The 18,565-nt window shown below is 43.3% G+C and overlaps 1 protein-coding gene across 2 annotated transcripts in view; it reads right to left on the bottom strand.

Annotated features, from left to right (window-relative positions):
- Positions 1-1,485: 1,485 nt before the first annotated feature.
- LOC308293968 (protein phosphatase 1 regulatory subunit 12A) overlaps positions 1,486-18,565 on the bottom strand; it is a 78,364-nt gene continuing 61,284 nt past the window's right edge. For both annotated transcript variants that reach the window (XM_080736648.1, XM_080736649.1), the window contains exons 16-26: positions 17,871-17,961; positions 16,790-16,924; positions 15,689-15,791; positions 13,826-13,929; positions 12,169-12,228; positions 11,970-11,992; positions 11,834-11,876; positions 10,008-10,112; positions 6,182-6,232; positions 5,250-5,300; positions 1,486-2,816 (exon numbers count right to left, since the gene is read on the bottom strand). In XM_080736648.1, the coding sequence (XP_080592774.1) occupies positions 2,730-2,816; positions 5,250-5,300; positions 6,182-6,232; positions 10,008-10,112; positions 11,834-11,876; positions 11,970-11,992; positions 12,169-12,228; positions 13,826-13,929; positions 15,689-15,791; positions 16,790-16,924; positions 17,871-17,961 (853 nt within the window). In that variant the 3' untranslated portion in view covers positions 1,486-2,729. The remainder of the gene's footprint in view (positions 2,817-5,249; positions 5,301-6,181; positions 6,233-10,007; positions 10,113-11,833; positions 11,877-11,969; positions 11,993-12,168; positions 12,229-13,825; positions 13,930-15,688; positions 15,792-16,789; positions 16,925-17,870; positions 17,962-18,565) is intronic.

The following is an 18,565-nucleotide window of genomic DNA, read 5'->3' as shown; positions in this document are numbered from 1 at the left end:
GTAACTGGTTGACTGGAGTGCCTCAGGGCTGGTATACTAGGCTGATTGTTTTTGCTCTAAATTAAATATCTTTGTTGAAAACAGCCCGATCTATAAGCTCACAACGGCTTTGTGTCGCGAAGCGCTGTGAGCTTATGGAGCTGCTATTTTCAGGCAACATCTTTTTTCCTGCTCAATACTGACGCTGAGGTTTAAGTGGTTTCAGACCAGTGGTTCTCAAAGTGGGGTCCAGGGACCCCCTGGGTTCCAAAAGGGACTCTTAGGGGGTCTGTAACTCTGAGAGCGTACAGATGGAAGCAAATGGACCGTCACGGGTCCATTTAGTTCCATTTGTACACAGGTTTGTGAACCACTGGTGTAGACAGGCATGCAGCGCGGCACTAAGAATCTAGCGTGTTTGTCAACGAGGCCCTCAAGGTTCTCAAGAGAGCCAGCTAACCACCCTCCTTCATCTACTGTGAAGGACCCTTCATGGGTCCATTCTGGACCCCTGGGGGTCCCCGGACCCAAAGTTGAGAACCAGTGCTTTAAAAAACAAAAATAAAAAAGGAGCATTCCACCCATTTTCAGCCTCATCTTCCATATGTGTGACCGGTACCCGCTACGTCCCGTCATAGGGTATTCATGGCTTGCATTTGTAGTCCTAAACGGCCATTTTGAGGACCAACACAGGTCAATGTGTCTGATTGGCACAGAACTAATGTTCTACACCAATCAGAACACCTGTGTTGGTCCTCAACATGGCTGGTGGAGGACTACAAATGCAACCCATGAATAAGCACCGTTTCCGTCAAACTCAATCTCGCGTCTCATTGGTTGGGCTGTGGACGAGTTTCGGAAAACCCCGCCTACCGAGTGACATCATCATCGTCATCGATGGAATTCCGAGCTAACGTAAACTACGGTATTTCTCTTCCTGGAAAGTTAGCACGCTGGAATAGAAGACGCAAGTTCACGCAAAAAAACTAGACCAGGTCAACCTGGTTGTGCCAGACCCCCTGTCTGTCATCATCATTTATGACATCATGCCTTTTATAGGCATGTTATCATCATGTCATCATCATATATACCCTTTATATAGAAAACCCGGACAGACATTTGCTTATGTAGGCCTACCCATTTCATGGGTCTGGCAAAAACATGAAAATAAATCTCGGTCAGAAACGACCGACGATGATGTCACTGGTATAGGCACGTTATGGAAGCCTCCGCGGTTGACAATAATGACATCGACGAAGACTATCGTCCCGTTAGTGAGCGTTAGCGAGCACCCCATATATGGAGATGTTGGGAAAAGCAGAAATGATCCTTCAAGATACAAATGAAAATAAAAACGTCATCGTGCAAAACAGAAATAAACAAACAAAAAAAAGTCTGAAACATTATGTTCGGACTTGCGTCTTCATTTGGAAAATTAATCTAAACCCAACCTGTGGGGGCGGGGTTATCATCCGATGACATTCTACTCTGAATCCCTGCTGTGCCTCTACAGTGGTTCTCAAAACGTTTTCATGTCACGGACCAGTCAAACTGACCAGTCTAACATAACAGTTAGCCCATAGACCCCCACACCAAAGTATTATGCCAGGGACCCCCATAAGAGAACCTTTTTTCTAACAGCCAAAGCAGTGATTCTAAATTGTATTTCAAGGACGCCCAATTTGAGAGATTATGCATCAAGCCACTATTCGATGCTTTTTATTTCCCTGCTATGGGGAACTCTGAGAGTCTACAAATGGACCCGTATGGGTCCAATGTGTACACTCCAAGTTGTCCAAGGGTCCAAGTTGGTTCCTACTATTTAAGTATCTGTAATTTGGGCAGGGGACCCACTGGGAAAACCACCTCAAGGACCCCTGGCCTGGGGGGGTCCCCGGACCACACTTTGAGAACCACTGGGTCAGAAGAACGGAGGCTGAGGAGGATCATTAGTCAAAATTTGTGGGTTAAAAAAAAACAGAAAAGAAAAGAAAAATAAACAAATGGTGAAAACTTGGCGTGAATGTGAACCACAAAGACAATAACACTAGAAGTGGGGAAGCCACAGAGTCTCCTCTGTGTCTCGTTGTTTAGTTCTTTAACGGAATGTGCAAGGAGGAAGTGATGCACGCGTAGGAATGTGTGTGCACTACGTCAACGTTCCCCCGATGCGCCCCCTGGTGGGCCGTGGTGCACGGTGCTGTGCACACCCGTCATGCTGTGGGAGGTCTGAGCGGCCCGTTACTAAAGGTTTGTGGAATTTGACACGGTGGTGTACCTCAAGGAACTGTCCTTGGTCCCCTGCTCTTCCTGATAGACGGAAATTACGTATGCATTAAATAGACTAATAACATGTATTTTTTGTTTGTCCTTTTTGCCGATGATACCGTCATATTCCTGTCGGACAAAAAAAAGAAAAACCTACGATAATGTGATTGTTAAAAACAGAAAGCGTAACAGAATGGACCCATTACGTTAACATTACTAAACTATCATGCCTGACCCATACTTTAATTGCGCGCCAAAGTGTCTCGCAAAACAAATCTAGTTGATCTAAGTGTTGTGAGCTTAACAGATCTTATTGCGAGACACGACGTGCAACGACGTAAGCATCAGGCTTTGGGAGCGACAGTGTTTGTCCTGCCTGGGTTGTGGTGGTTGACATTCTGCGACCTCTCTTGGTCTTTCTCTTTGGCACTTGGAGGGCTGTGAGGGAGGAGGGATGGAGGGACGGACGGACGGACAGGTCTCTACTTGGAGAGCTTGCTGATCACGCGGATCAGAGCACCGTTCTCGTCTTTAAGACGCTGGTTGTCGGCTCTCAAGTCTCCCAGGACCTGCAGGGAGAGACGGAGGGGTTGATTCAAAACACCTTCACAATACGGAGGAGTCGCCGTGAAATGTTTCTTTATGGGAAACTGTCCATCTACAGTACCTATGTATCTAAACTCAGCACGAAAATAAAGGAAACTTAACTTTGGTCCATTATATCTCCCCTTTAACTCATTCGCTGCCTTTTCAAAATGGCTGCCAAGTACCAGGATGCCAATTCCATGTAATTTTTTAGAGCACGGATCATGCACGCCCATGCCTAGATCACGTATGTCTGCACGCTGTTCACAGCTTTCAAACAAAAAAATCCGCTTGGAAATCCGTTCAGGCATTCATGAGATAGAAGCCATTATATTCTCTTCAAATGTAAACAAACATGGCAGCCATGTTTGAAAGATGTGGTCGGTATGGGGGTTAAACATACAATTTTGCGATTGCGATCATGGCTACTACATTTTTGTATTGTGTTTTATATAATTTTTTACATTGATTTGTCACCTTTACAACGAGGTACAGCTTGTAAGCATCGGGCATTCGAGGCATGAGCTACACAGCCAAACGTGTGGGTAGCGCCAACCAAAACTTTGCCAAAATACTGTTCTGCTGGCATTTACTCTCGTTCTGGGCTTCCCTGACACAAGCTTATAATTAACAAAGTGTAAAAATGGCCAATATGTGTTGTTTTTTCTTTCCTTATTACTGTGAGAGAGTGCCATCATTCAATGCCCCAAGTAACAAAGGTGAAGACCAAAAGAACAGTATTGCAGGCCTGCCAGGCCATTTTGACAATTTTTGAAGGAGCGCTACCCACACGTTTGGCTGTGTTGCTCATTCCACGAATGCCAGATCCTTACAAGCTGTACCTCGTTGTAAAGGTGACAAATCAACAATAAGAATGATACAAAATACAATACAAATTGGTATTATTAAAGGAGTAGTTCACCCAAAGGAATAAACTTTATTCTGTTGTTTACTTACCCTGTGATGTTTATGACCCAAGGAGAATTTTTGTTTTTAAAACCTTCTTTAATGGTAAATCCAGAATCAGAGAAAAATATATAATGGGAATCAATCAGTGACCCGTTTCTGTGGCAAAAAAACAATATCAAAAATCCTTCCATTAAAAAAAAACCACAGCTCCAGCCGTTTATCAAAGCCTGTAGTACCATACTGCTTTGAGACCGCTCCAAAAAGTGCCCTGTAAAGTAAGAAAATTAACTTTAAAATGCTTCCTGTCAAAACAAAGACGTGCACGAAAAGGGAGCGCGCATGGCCAGGCGTGTGCGTTGTCAGTCACGCTCGTTCGTCGGATGTGTCTCCACTGTTTGTTTTGAAGTCGCGTCATTGCAATCAAGGCAACAGGTTTACGGTGAAACGGAAAGCTAGAGATGGGATTTATGGCTCTATGAAGTGAGCCGGATTTAAGATCCGTTCCTTACAAAGAGCCATTCAAACGACTGGCTCATTTTAGTCTTGGGTACTAAGACTAAAATTTTGATTATAAGTTCAAATCACTTCAACCCTATATACATTTCAGCATACATTTCTGCCGTCTAAATCTACAAAGTAACTAAGACTAAAATGAGCCAGTCGTTTGAATGGCTCTTTGTAAGGAACGGATCTTAAATCCGGCTCACTTCATAGAGCCATAAATCCCATCTCTAGCTTTCCGTTTCACCGTAAACCTGTTGCCTTGATTGCAATGACGCGACTTCAAAACAAACAGTGGAGACACATCCGACGAACGAGCGTGACTGACAACGCACACGCCTGGCCATGCGCGCTCCATTTTCGTGCACGTCTTTGTTTTGACAGGAAGCATTTTAAAGTTAATTTTCTTACTTTACAGGGCACTTTTTGGAGCGGTCTCAAAGCAGTATGGTACTACAGGCTTTGATAAACGGCTGGAGCTGTGGTTTTTTTTTAATGGAAGGATTTTTGATATTGTTTTTTTGCCACAGAAACGGGTCACTGATTGATTCCCATTATATATTTTTCTCCGATTCTGGATTTACCATTAAAGAAGGTTTTAAAAACAAAAATTCTCCTTGGGTCATAAACATCACAGGGTAAGTAAACAACAGAATAAAGTTTATTCCTTTGGGTGAACTACTCCTTTAAATTATGATGGACCGAATGTTGGCAAATTTTGGGTCAGCGCTACCCACACGTTTGGCTGTGTAGCTCATGCCTCGAATGCCTGATGCTCAAGTTTCCTTTCTTTTTGTGCTTAGTTTATGCATCTATATATGTATCTATCTATCTGTCTGTCTGTATCTACTTGTCTGTCTGTCTGTCTGTCTGTCTGTCTGTCTGTCTGTCTGTCTGTCTGTCTGTCTGTCTGACATATACACAGAAACACACAAGGGAGAAAGATAATGACTTGCCAGACATGAGAATAAACCTTAGATTAATACTAATAATGTAAACTCTCTCACCTTCAGCTCCTCCTCCAACTCAGCTACACGTCGTTCCAACATCCTCCTCTCCTGATGAAGACCATGATGAGGATGAAGACCATGATGAGGAAGACCATGGTGATGATGAAGACCATGATGAGGAAGACCATGATGAGGATGAAGACCATGAGGATGAAGACCATGATGAGGAAGACCATGGTGAGGATGAAGACCATGGTGAGGATGAAGACCATGATGAGGAAGACCATGGTGAGGATGAAGACCATGGTGAGGATGAAGACCATGGTGATGAAGACCATGGTGGTGAAGACCATGGTGGAGGTGGACATGGAAGGAAGAGACAGAGGTTTAGACCAGGGGTTTTCAAAGTGGGTGACGGGGCACCCTGGGGTGCCGTGACGGCAGTCCAGGGGTGCCGCGAGATCATTTGATAATATTTGGAATTTATTTGGACACTTGAAAAAATATTTAGTATCATTTTAAACTTGAAGTACAAAGTTATTTTCAGTCAGCTCTCACCAAAATGGCTATAATCTCAATGTTTTCCTCGCAACATAAGGTTTGGTGTAGAGGTAAAAAAAAGAGCAGACCAAGTACAGAGTGAAAGGTCAAGTTAACTAAAACACAAATCCAACATAGACTGATGACAGTGCTGTCAAACAAATCGATGGAATCACACATTTATACAATATGTAGAGGGGGTCCCTGCTTTATCAGCTAAGGGGTCCTTGGCCTGAAAACGTTGAAGACCCCTGGTTTAGAGGACAATCAATCAATCAATCAATCAAATAAACTCAACCATAATCATATAACAAAAAAGGTCAAATATTACCACCCAAAAGAGGGGAATAAAACATGAGAAAACAGCTGATCTACAGAACATGCTCACAACACCTGTCCAGCTGTGGACCATAGAGAACAACACAGTGATGAAGATGAAGATCTCTTACCTTCTTCTCCAACTCCAGCAGAGCAGAGCAATCACTGAACCGCTCCTGTCTCTGATGGACAGACACACAGAATAAGCATGAGGACATGTTTCTTTAAAGAGGCGGTGCCATACAGTAGTTTTGTACTTTTTCAGTTGTGTATGTGTCTATGGAGTTAGCATTACTCTAATGCAGGGGTTTTCAAAGTGGGTGACGGGGCACCCTGGGGTGCCGTGACGGCAGTCCAGGGGTGCCGCGAGATCATTTGATAGTATTTGGAATTTATTTGGACACTTGAAAAAATATTTAGTATCATTTTAAACTTGAAGTACAAAGTTATTTTCAGTCAGCTCTAACCAAAATGGCTATTATCTCAACGTTTTCCTCGCAACATAATCACTAAGATATCGTCACTGTCGGGCAGAAACCTTGTATCTCCAAGTTTAAAAATGTGTATGTCTTTTGGTAAAGCAAAGCCCTGCTTCATCATACAAGACTGTTGCACAAAACAACTGAAAACAGCTGATCTACAAGCACACAAGTGTGCTTGTAGATCTGCTGTTTTCACTAGTTTAGTACATTTTATAGACTAGAAGCTGGCCGGGCGGCCCAGCGTCTAGTCGGCGACCTGGCCAACTCGGAACAATGTAAATAGGGAATGAATGCCCCGCCCTTTAATGCAAACCCCATTATACCTGTTTTCATAGGACCTGTTTTGACCATCTGTCTGCCTGTGTCCATTTATGCCCATATATGGAGTTATCTGTATCTGTCTGTCTGTATGTCGCTGTCCATTTTATGTCCATATATGGAGATCACTGCAGTTATAGTTCTGGGTCCATTTTATGCCCATATATGGAGATATCTGTCTATCTGCGTCCATTTTATGCCCATATATGGAGTATCTGTCTGTGCCTCCAACTGTGTTGCAGACACAGTGCCGGTTCCCCCTTTAATGCAAACCTCATTATACCTGTTGTCATAGGACCCGTTTTGAACATCTGTTTGCCTGTGTCCATTTATGCCCATATATGGAGATATCTGTATCTGTCTGTCTGCGTCCATTTTATGCCCATATATGGAGATCTTTGACCATCTGTTTGCCTCTGTCCATTTATGTCCATATATGGAGATATCTGTATCTGTCTGTCTGCAATCCATTTTATGCCCATATATGGGGGCATTCATTTTATGCCCATATATGGAGAACGCGCGTGGGGCGGGGAACGCGCGTGCCGAATCTGAAGCCGGTGGGACGAACGGTTCTCGAGATACGCGGATTACAGACACGCAGAGACTTCTCGCATTTATAGATAGATGATAAATACAAAACGAACGGTTTTGGACATACAAGGTTTCCACCCGACAACAACGATATACTATAAATATAAGGTGCTGGGAGTGAGAATTATAATGTAGGGGTGCCTCGGATTAAAAAAAATATTTATGGGGTGCCCTGAGACAAAAAAGTTTGGGAACCCCTGCTCTAATAGACCACCAGCTGGGGTTATAACGTGCAAATATGCCTTCCCTGTGTATTGTTGGTTACTTCCTGAAAGCTGAAAGCCTCAGAGTCAAAAGACCCAACTGAAAAACACTGAGTTAATGACATCATACAATCAGCACCTCCCCTTTTACCATACTAACTTGTGGCTAACTTCAGCTGGGTCACCACCCACCATGACAACCAGGCATACTTAACACTTATGTTGCAATGATTTTTTCTCTTCAATGTCCCGCGATGCCATGGTCTCCAAAAAATAATTGAAAAAAAAAAAAAAAAGAAAACGGCTCAAACTCGGGAAACCCGGGGTTGGCACAGGGGTGGTACCAATACAAACTCGGGAAACTCTGGGTTGGCACCAGATGTGTTAATGAACTGGTGGGTGTGGCCACATAAAAACATAATTTTAACACTTTCTGTACACTTTTTTGGAAAGAAAATCTTCCTTCTAGTATAATCATAATACCTGATCCTCATGCTTTAGGTGGGAAAGAAATCATGGCATCCCATTTTAACACATTGGTGCCCACGACGCACCAACTCATCAAACTCTTTGATGTCTCCCAGTGCCCACGACGCGTTTGACACGTTGTACAGTAAGCTACAGTAAGCTTTAGCGTGCGTGCGTGCGTGTGTGTGTGTGTGTGTGTGTGTTCCACTGCTTTTCTTTAAATGTCATGCAGCCAGAGGTAGCTCAGTTATTTATACTCCATCCTAGGGGTGGGCGATATGGTGATAATTATCGCGGAGACGATACAATGTCTCCACGATTGTAAGAAGTCCTGTTTAATCGTCAATACAGAGATTCGTTGCAGAATTCAATTTAAACCTGCATTTTGGTCTAAATCAGTAGTTCTCAAACTTTAAAATGTCAAGGTCTCTACTTAACTCTAGTATACAGTATACAAATGACAAATGACAGTATACAAATGTATACTGTCAGAGTTACATACTTGAAAGTTCAATTTAGACCTCCCAAAAGGAACCCAGAGACTAGTTTTTGTTAAGTAACTTGAAAAATAAGTAATAACCATCGAAACCAACGAGAAAAAGAATTGTGATAAAATCGTGTATCGTGATACGGCTTGGGAAAATATTGTGATATTGCATTTTTCCATATCACCCACCCCTACTCCATCATTCTACTGTGTGTGTGTGTGTGTGTGTGTGTGTGTGTGTGTGTGTGTGTGTGTGTGTGTGTGTGTGTGTGTGCCTGGCTCCAGCCCATAGACCCGCCCACTCTCTGAGCGGACTGGTTCTCTTGGTCTGGTGTTGTCATATGACGCTTAAGTTTCTCTGGTTTAGGCAGAACCAAGCCAATGAGAGTCGGAGCCTCGGAGGAGGGGGTGGGTCTAACTTTTGAAAATCAACAGAAACAGTGGAGGGGGGGGAGCTCAGCCAAAGCTCTTAATTGCTCCCTTTGAACTTCAAAGGGGGGTTGTGCACACCTCGTTAGCATCAAAGACAACAACCTGTTTGATGCCTGTCATAGAGGGTATGCCTACAGCTTCAAGTTGGGGACGTTTTGGGTAAGCCCAGTGGTCTGAGAAGAAGGGAAAAAAAAGTAATTTCCGAAGTGGGATTCGAAACCGCTATTTAAGGTTTACCAGCCACCCGACGTTACCTTTCACGACACTATCCACGACGGGGGCGCCGCTGCACGGAGGCGCCGGCACCTAAGTTTTACTGAGGTTAAGGTTAGGATTAGGCATAGTTTAGGTGGTCGGACACGTTACCTCCACGTTGCGTTATAATCCTCCACATTGCGTTAGAATCCACGTTGTCAAAGATAAAAGCACAAAAAGAAAGTGGCTTCGTCAGCCAGGATTGCTAGCTCAGTCGTTAGGGCAGCATGGCTACGATCACTGAAGGCGGTGGTTCGCGTCCCACTGACGGTAGATACATGTTCGAGTAGACATGTGTCGGCGCATGTGCACTAAGACTCTCCCTCCGCGTCTCTCGGAATGACGCTGAAAGCGCCCCAACGAGTCTGCACGGGTGATGCCGAAAGTGAGTCCGAAGTGCGTCGTGGGTGAAGCAGTGGGAGTGAGAACGGGCTGCAATGGGACAATGTCAGACTCAAGCTCAGCGCAGAGTCTGAAATCAGGCTATGTGTCTATGTGTACAATTTGACGATTTAAGCATTTAACAGGCGCTAATCAACACACATGTAAGGGCGAGAAGCGACCATCAGGTCACGCTGAAACAACAGAGCTTGGTTAAACAGCGTGTTACAGAACTGTGTCTCAGTGTGTGTGTGTGTGTGCATGTGTGCGTATGTGTGCGTGCGTGCGCGCGCACGCGCGCGTGCGTGTGTGTGTGTGCGTGTGTGCATGCATGTACCTGAGCTTGCTTCTCCAGCTCCACTCTGGTCTGGCTGATGATCCTCTGGGTGTCCTGGAGCTGAGAGTTAAGCTGCTTGTTTTCCCTGGAGACCTCCTCAAACAGCTGCACACACACACACACACACACGCGCACGCACACGCACACGCGCACGCACACGCACACGCACACGCACACACACACACACACACACACACACACTATTATATTAACACTTCTGGTGCCAACACCGAGTTTTCCCGAGTTTGAAGATTTTTTTTTTTTTTTTCAAGGGTTAGGACCTCCAGAAATGTGTTAGGCATGATCACGATCGTGAAATTGCATGTTTAACCCCCATACCAACCCATTCTTTCAAACATGGCAGACATGTTTGTTTACATCTGAAGAAAACATAATGGCTGCTAAATCATGAATGCCTGAACGGATTTCCAAGTGGATTCTTTTGTTTGAAAGCTGTGAACAGCGTGCACACACGTGGTGCATGATCTAGGCATGGGCGTGCACAATCCGTGCACTATGAATTACATGGAAGTCTATGGAGACCATGGCATCTTGGACCTTCAAAGAGATTTAATTGATTGCAACTTAAAGGAGTAGTTCACCACTTTTCAACCTGTCTTCATATAATAGGTCCTCACTAATGTTCATGATAAAATATCACAATTTTTTTCTACTCAATCCAAGTCTCCTAGGAGAGCTGTGGGAAGTTCAGAATCCATAGTCTTGTGACATCATAATTTTCCAAAAAAAAAATGTAATCAATATTTTTGAAAAAAATATTTAGATTTTTAATATTGCGAGAACAATGGCTTCCACTTTAAAATTGCAACTTTTCAGGAATAGAAAGCCTGCAGTTTCTATAAGCTGGATTGGTAATCGATGATGTCACAAGACTATGGGTTTCTGACCAGCCGACAGCCCTCCTCTGAGAAAAAAAAAAAAAAAAAAAAAAGAAAAGCTATTTTTGAGTGAGGACCAATTATATGAACATAGGTTGAAAAGTGGTGGAGTGCCCCTTTAAGTGTTAAGTGGAGACTGTGACACCATCATTCAGCTACAGCTATCAGACATCAGGGACGCGTGTGCGTGTTTTTGCCAATGAACCTAAGCACAACGGTGGGGGTGCGGGGGGGGGCTGCAAAGGAAAGGAGCGCTTGTTTTCAGTGATGACGACGGAGGCGCGTCTTCTCAGGCGACATAAACCGATTCGACGGTCGCATTGAGGCGACTCAGCGCCGTTACGGAGTTATGTGCCGCTATGGACAGAATAGTAAATCTTTGTCCCTCCGGCTTTCGGGCACCTCCGCACCAGTTTTTATGTGAACACATTTTGAACGATCAATGTCTAATCAATGGAGCAATTATTTTACATTTCTCGCCCACCTTTTGAGTTACATCAGGGCAAGGTAACTACACCTCTACATACGTCTCTTTGCCCTTTAAGTGTGACTGTGGCTCAGTCACAGGGGCGGCAGTGGCTATGGGGTAGAGAAACCGCCATTAGAACACAGAGGGTTCCCGAAGGGTTCCCAGTTCGATCCCGGGCTCCCCCAGAGTTAGTGTGGAAGAGTCCTTGAGCAAGACTCTGAACCCCTAGTTGCTCCTGGTGAGCAGGTTGGTGCCAAGCATGGTTTCCTCTGACATCGGTGTGTGAATGTGTGTGTGAATGGGTGAATGTAATGAATGTGTTGTGAATGGGTGAATGTATTGCACAATCTCTTTAAAGCACCTTGGATAAAGGTGCTATATACAGTAAATGTACCGTTTACCATTTACTGTGATGTTCTTAATCAATAACATTGATCAGGTTCATTGATCATCTTTACCTTCTTATAGTCTTTACTGGCCGAGCCTCCAGCCGGCTCTGACCTGAGGACAACAGGAGGTCAGAGGTCAATCACAGACACACATAATGCTGGCAACAATGAGGTCATACAGAGGGCAAAGGTCAAAAGGTCATACCTGGAGGTTAAAGGTCGCTGCGGCTGTTTAGGGAAAAAAAAAAAAAAAAAAAAACGGTCAGAATGTCATGTCACACTTCAGTTACACACACACACACACACACACACACACACACACACACACACACACACACACACACACACACACACACACACACACACACACACACACACACACACACACACACACACACACACACCTGTGTATCGGTGGTGCTGGCAGACACTTCGTCCTCTCCGCTGGGTTCGTTGTCGTCACTCTGAGCACACAGACAACCATAGTTAGAATACATCTACACTACAGCAAGGTCAGCAGATCACAGAGGCTGTGCAGGTAGACCACATGACACGCCCCCAAAATAGAAATAATTCAATTATAAAAATAATATGTCATGACTTGATTGACATCAAGAAGGGCCAGTCAGCTCCCTTCACAGCTTCTAAAGTAGGCATGCTTTGTTCAAGAATCAGTAGCATTACAAAGAACCCGAAAACCTACCACTTCCACACAGAATGGAATGAAAACCTTTTCCCCCAGTGTTTCCCAATTTTCCTCTACTATTTAAGTGTGTTTGTCTTATACGTAACGCCAGTGCCGCTATTCCAAAGTCCCCACAGGCCCTCAGGTAAAACATTGTGGATGCATGGGTAGATCAGGTTATGGTAGCTCCCAAGTCAAAAGAAGTGTGGGCACTGTAGTAATCTATTAGCCTCGCAAGCCATCCCGAGCTACGTCATCACCAATGTGCTTCCTTTCTCGGTCTGGTGTCCCTCCCATCGAGCCTCTTTATTAGAACTTGGGTTTCTAATGTCCAATCAAAAGGCTGCATTTCGAGTGAACCCGCCTCACACCGCTCCTGATTGGTCGAGCGGCTGCTACAGCTCTCGCATTTTGTAAACAAACATGGCGGACCCCATGTCCGATGCGAGTTCACAAATCGCAAATAAAAGCTGCATTAAGCGAAGTTTTATCTGAAATCAACGGCATCTCATACCTTAAAAACGAACAACAGTTTGCACCTTTGGAATTTCTGTCTGGAAAAGACGTATTTGATGTTCTCCCGACGATGTTTTGATGCGCTGATGACTACTGACTGGACCTGTCAGTCAAAGTGAGTAACTACGTCATTGCGTAAAGCGTTGTCTATGGAGGACTCCCAGACTCTCCCCTGGGAGAGTCTAGTGATCTATGATCTATAGTAACCCATAGTTATAATATACCTATCTAGACTCTAGAACAGGGGTGTCCAGAGTGCGGTTCGAGGGCCAAATGCGTCCCGATGACACATGTTATAAGGCCCGCAGCTTATTATAGTTTTATAGTATAATTTGTCAGGATTCCTTGTTCCCTGTTGTCTGATTCTGAAAGGGTCAAAGAAAGGATATTTTATTGCATTTTTCTACCTTGCACGTCTGGTTACATTTGGTAACGCGAGTTATGTGTGTTTTATTCATAGCACACAGCTGACCAAACACCACAGATATTAAATATTGATGATGACATAATGAATAAACATGAATAATCACCTCTCCAGTGATTAAAGTGATATAATGATTATAATGAATAAACGTTAATAATCACCTCTCCAGTGATTAAAGTGATATAATGATTATAATGAATAAACGTTAATAATCACCTCTCCAGTGATTAAAGTGATATAATGATTATAGTGAATAAACGTTAATAATCACCTCTCCAGTGATTAAAGTGATATAATGATTATAGTGAATAAACGTTAATAATCACCTCTCCAGTGATTAAAGTGATACAATGATTATAATGAATAAACGTTAATAATCACCTCTCCAGTGATTAAAGTGATATAATGATTATAGTGAATAAACGTTAATAATCACCTCTCCAGTGCGCTGTCCTCTCCTCTTGGCTCTCGCTCTCCTCCTCTCTCTGCTCTCTCTCGCCCATCGCTCCGTCTCGCTCTCCCCTGTACCCGCCACGCCATCTGACACAGGACACACCCCCTTTCACTTAGCAGCCAATCAGCTCATTGACTTTTACAAAAATATTCTAACAATTATGTTAAGCCTCGAACCAAGCCATCCAGGATGGCAGTGAATCATGACCATGCAACCTTTGTTTCTATGAAAAGAACATTTTGAAAATTGCTAAACAAAGGATAGTTATTAAATGTAGTATATCAAATAATTTAATATTAAAATATGTTTTCACATAGGATCAAAGGTTGTATGGTCATGATTCACTGCCATCCTGGATGGCTTGGTTCTAGGCTTAACATGATTGTTAAGGCCTGTCCATTGTTGTTGAAATGTGCATGTTCCAATCACAGGCTGCTGTGGCCCGGGAGTCCCACCCGACATACAACAGCTGATACAGGCCCATAACTTGTCGCTGCCTTGACGCGTTGTGGGCTTGTAGATCTTCTGTGTTCGGTTCACACCGGTTGTGGTGGGCCGGTCTGCGCCAATATGTCAGGGCTGAATTTATTAGGGGTGTATACATATCACGATACATGGTTGACGATACGATACATGGACGATATTGGTTCATTCATGGCGATACGATACGATTCGATTCAATGATTTAAAATCGATATAGTAACTATTTAGCAAAGAAATTAAATCTGTGTGAAAGGGGTGGATAGTGCAGGTTTTTAAGGGAAACATGTATTATTATGGATATAAATAAGTAAACACAGTGATTATCTGCCAAATACATGGACATTGTATATTGACAAACCTGCACCTTGACATGAACCCAGAGATTACACACATTTATCAATAGACCAATGTAGCTATATGGAAAGGAAAAGTAATTAAGCCCCTCCTTTTAGTTTTTTCTTCTTAAAAATTCTAAATACAATGCCCAAGTAGGTAGTATCGATACAATCGATTCTTTGCACTGCCGATTCGATACGATACAATATAAAACGATACGATTTGATTTGTGCTGTTTTCATTTCGATATACTTCGATTTTTTAAGTTAAAAACGATATTTCGATACGGTTACTATATCGTTACACCCCTAGAATTTATGTCCCAGTCCTGCCTAGGGATGGGACGATATGAAAATGTAATATCATGATTATTATGACAAAAGAAACCGCGATTTACGATATTATCGTGATAAAATAATTGTGAGCTTGTAGATCGGCTATTTTTTGGCAAAGGCATTTGATAGAGTGAAACAAATACCGTATCAATTACGTATATTATAAGTACGTTTACCAATTATAGAGGGTTTAAGTGGTACCAGATATGCAGCTCTGCAAATAAAAGGTGAATTGATCCCAGTGACGGAGGACGATATCACGATAAATAAAATCTCCACGATACGATTATCGTGAATGTTTTATATCACGATAAATGATAACATCGCTTATCGTCTCATCCCTAGTCCTGCCTTGACCCTAGTCCTGCATTTAGGGGCGGCCGTAGCTGAATGGTTAGTGTCCATACCTAGGACTCCGGAGGTCCCAGAGACCGCAGGTACGATTCCAGCTCCAGCCCAGCTATGTGTGGAAGTGTCCATGAGCAAGACACCTAACCCCCACCTAACACCTAACACTGCTCCCCTCCCCCGCGCGTCTTGTGGGCAGCACTGGGTTCAGCTGGGTTAAGATGAAAACTGAATTTCCCTCGTGGGATGACGTAGGTAAATTCTTCTTCTTCTTCTTTGACCCTGTCTGAGCTGGCAGGGTTCAGTGTGTTTCACCTAAACTCTAAATGTTGTTCAACGTTACCTTTCTTGTCGGAGGTCAGAGGTCGCGGCGTGCCGGCAGGCTGCGTAAGGCCCAGCAGGTCAGACTTCTGCAGGCTGGCAATACGAGAGCGCCAGCTCACTTCCTGTCCAAACACCATAACATCACAAAGAAAAACATTATGAAAGTAAAATCAGTTATATACCGTATATGGTATTTCTTCCTTGAAAATAATGAAAGGCAGAAAAGTAACATTTTCAATTTTAAAATTTTTACTGCTTTTTACTGTACCGAAACCTAACCAGTGATCCAAAAATTCAACTGAACCGTTGCAACCCGTCATCACGTTAACACACTAAGTGCTTTTCAAGAAAAACAAGTAGTCGGGATATTGTTTTATATTAAATAACGATTAAATAATGATCCTTTGGGTGATGATGTCATCAGGAAGTGACTAATCTCCGTTGGCTTCAACGCATTGCTCTGCAGAAAAACGGCTTTATCTCGGCATACTTCACGGAAGTCGATTGTCAAGGAACTCTTGGCGATTTTTTTTCCCCCACCACTCCGTATCTAAGCGACGGACAGCCGCGGTAACACATTTGTTACCGCGTGTCAGTTAAAAAACACAGATACTAAGTGTGTCACAGTATCAACTCCTCCCCAATTGCCATTCACCCAACACTGTGGGGTGTGGCTATATCAGCTGGGTCACCACCCACCATGCCATCCATGCATACTTAATGAACTGGGGGTGTTGGCCACATAAAAACCCAATTTTAACTCTTTCTGTATACTTTTTTGGAAAAAATCTTCCTCCTAGTATAATCATAATACCTGATAATCATGTTTTAGAGGGGGGGAATCTATGCTTTTCTGGAAAGAGGACAGCCTTTATTTGCAGCAAAATAGCCGAAAAATGTGCTTCTAACAATAACATTTGCCTAGAGGTAATGGAAGCCAAGGCCTTCCGGCGCATAGTGATGACACGCACGAAAGTCATGGCGCACATCAGGCTGCACAGAGCTTGCGCAGCTACAGCACTGTCTATGGGGCTTCAGCCGGCCACTCAGCAGGAGTTGGCTCCATCACAGTATGATATCACATTAGAGTATGACATCACAGGATGACGTCATCACATACCCCCTCCTCTGCTTTCTTCTTGTTGTCCTTCTCCTGCTCCTTCTCTTCTTCTTTCCCTTTGTTGTCCTTGTTCTCTTTGTTCTCCGTGGTCTTCATGCTCTTCTCTGCCTCCTGCAGGTCGGTCAGCGTCACTCCCTGTCACACGTCAGAGTTTATACGTCAATTAGCAAGGAGATTAATTAATTACACTTTAATAAGCAGTGAGATTAAAACACACAATGGTCTAGATTGTGCACAGTGAAGGAACATCAAGGTCTCTGGAGATGGACTTGGAGCCTTCAGATTGTCCATGCTTGACTACAATCTGACCTCTGACCTCCTGAAAATGCTCTCCTTTTCATTTGGTCCATGCTCAGTGTGGTCCATGCTCAGTGTGTGACACAAACCAGCAGAATGAGGGATTTACTCCATTTAAGGTGGATTAGTGGTTACTAAAGATTAAAGTCAACTTGGACTCACTCACCACAGGTGAGTTCCAGGTGAATTAGCCTGCTTGAAATTCAACTACAGTGTATTTAAGTATGTCTGCAAATGTCTGTGTAGAATGAGCTAGGATTCTGTATTTAGTCTAGTTTTATGTTGTTGTGTTCCTCTGCAAACCAAATACTGTATGTTGATGCAAAATATGTTTTCATTTGACAAGCTTCTGGAAGATTTTTTATTTAGTTTTTTTTCTGTTTTACAAATGCAAGGGTGCCAATTATACTTTTAGCCACAACTGTAAGACTTTAGGTTTGACTGACGGTGAGAACACTCTAATGTTACTGCCTCCGAATGAGTAAATGTTTTGAAACAGACTGTATCAAATATGAGTGAATATTTTTTTTTTGGACCACGATTCTTATATGAGACGTAGTTCACCCCCAAAACATTTTTTTCCCTATTGATTACTCACCATGGAGACTTCAATAAGTTCAATAATATTTGTTTGTATTTGTCACATTTAAAAAATGTATTATACAGTACATTTCCCACCATTGATTCCGGATGGGGACCCAAAAGCATTTGGGTCCCCATCCGGAATCAATGAGGGGAAATGTATCGTAACCCTTTGTAAAGCGGTGCGTCAGAGAGCTGATACCTGAGTGGAGCGGCGGGATTGGCGAGCGTGTCGGGATCGAGCTTTACGCTGAGCCTCCGCCTCCTCATCCCTCACTGGAGTCAGATAGGACCTGCACACACACACACACACACACACACACACACACACACACACACACACACACACACACACACACACACACACACACACACACACACACACACACACACACACACACACACACACACAGCTTAGTTTGGGCTGAAAAACACGAAAGCGTCGCCGGAGGCTGCACTCACACAGTAAGAACTTTTGTTCTTTCAAAGTTGGATGCTCTTTCAAAGTTGCATCAAAGTGTCTTCGAAAGAAGAATGCATTTCCCACAATGCTTTGCGGGAAGTGGGCGGTTCCGCTAGAGGAGGAAGCAGATATGGTATTTGGCCATGTAGTTCTTTTGAAGGCAGAGTACCTGCTGCTTTTTGGTGACACGTAAAATGGATCTACAAGCTCACAGCGTGCTGCCATGCGACACATTGTGAGCTTGTAGATCTGCTATTTAAAAAAGTTACTTTAGGCACTTGAAGTACATTCTCATGCCAACGCTAATACTTTTACTCAATCCATTTTGAATTCCAGGCTTTTACTTGTAACAAAGTATTTGTATTTTAAGTATTGATACTTTTACTTAAGCAATGAATTTTTTCCACCACTGTACATGACAAAAAGCTTACATT

The sequence above is a fragment of the Nannobrachium achirus genome (assembly GCF_963921795.1).
Source record: "Nannobrachium achirus genome assembly, chromosome: 11".
Classification (NCBI taxonomy): Eukaryota; Metazoa; Chordata; class Actinopteri; order Myctophiformes; family Myctophidae; genus Nannobrachium; species Nannobrachium achirus.
The sequence above is the reverse complement of the archived record's forward strand: the minus strand, read 5'-3'. Positions and strand labels throughout refer to the sequence as shown.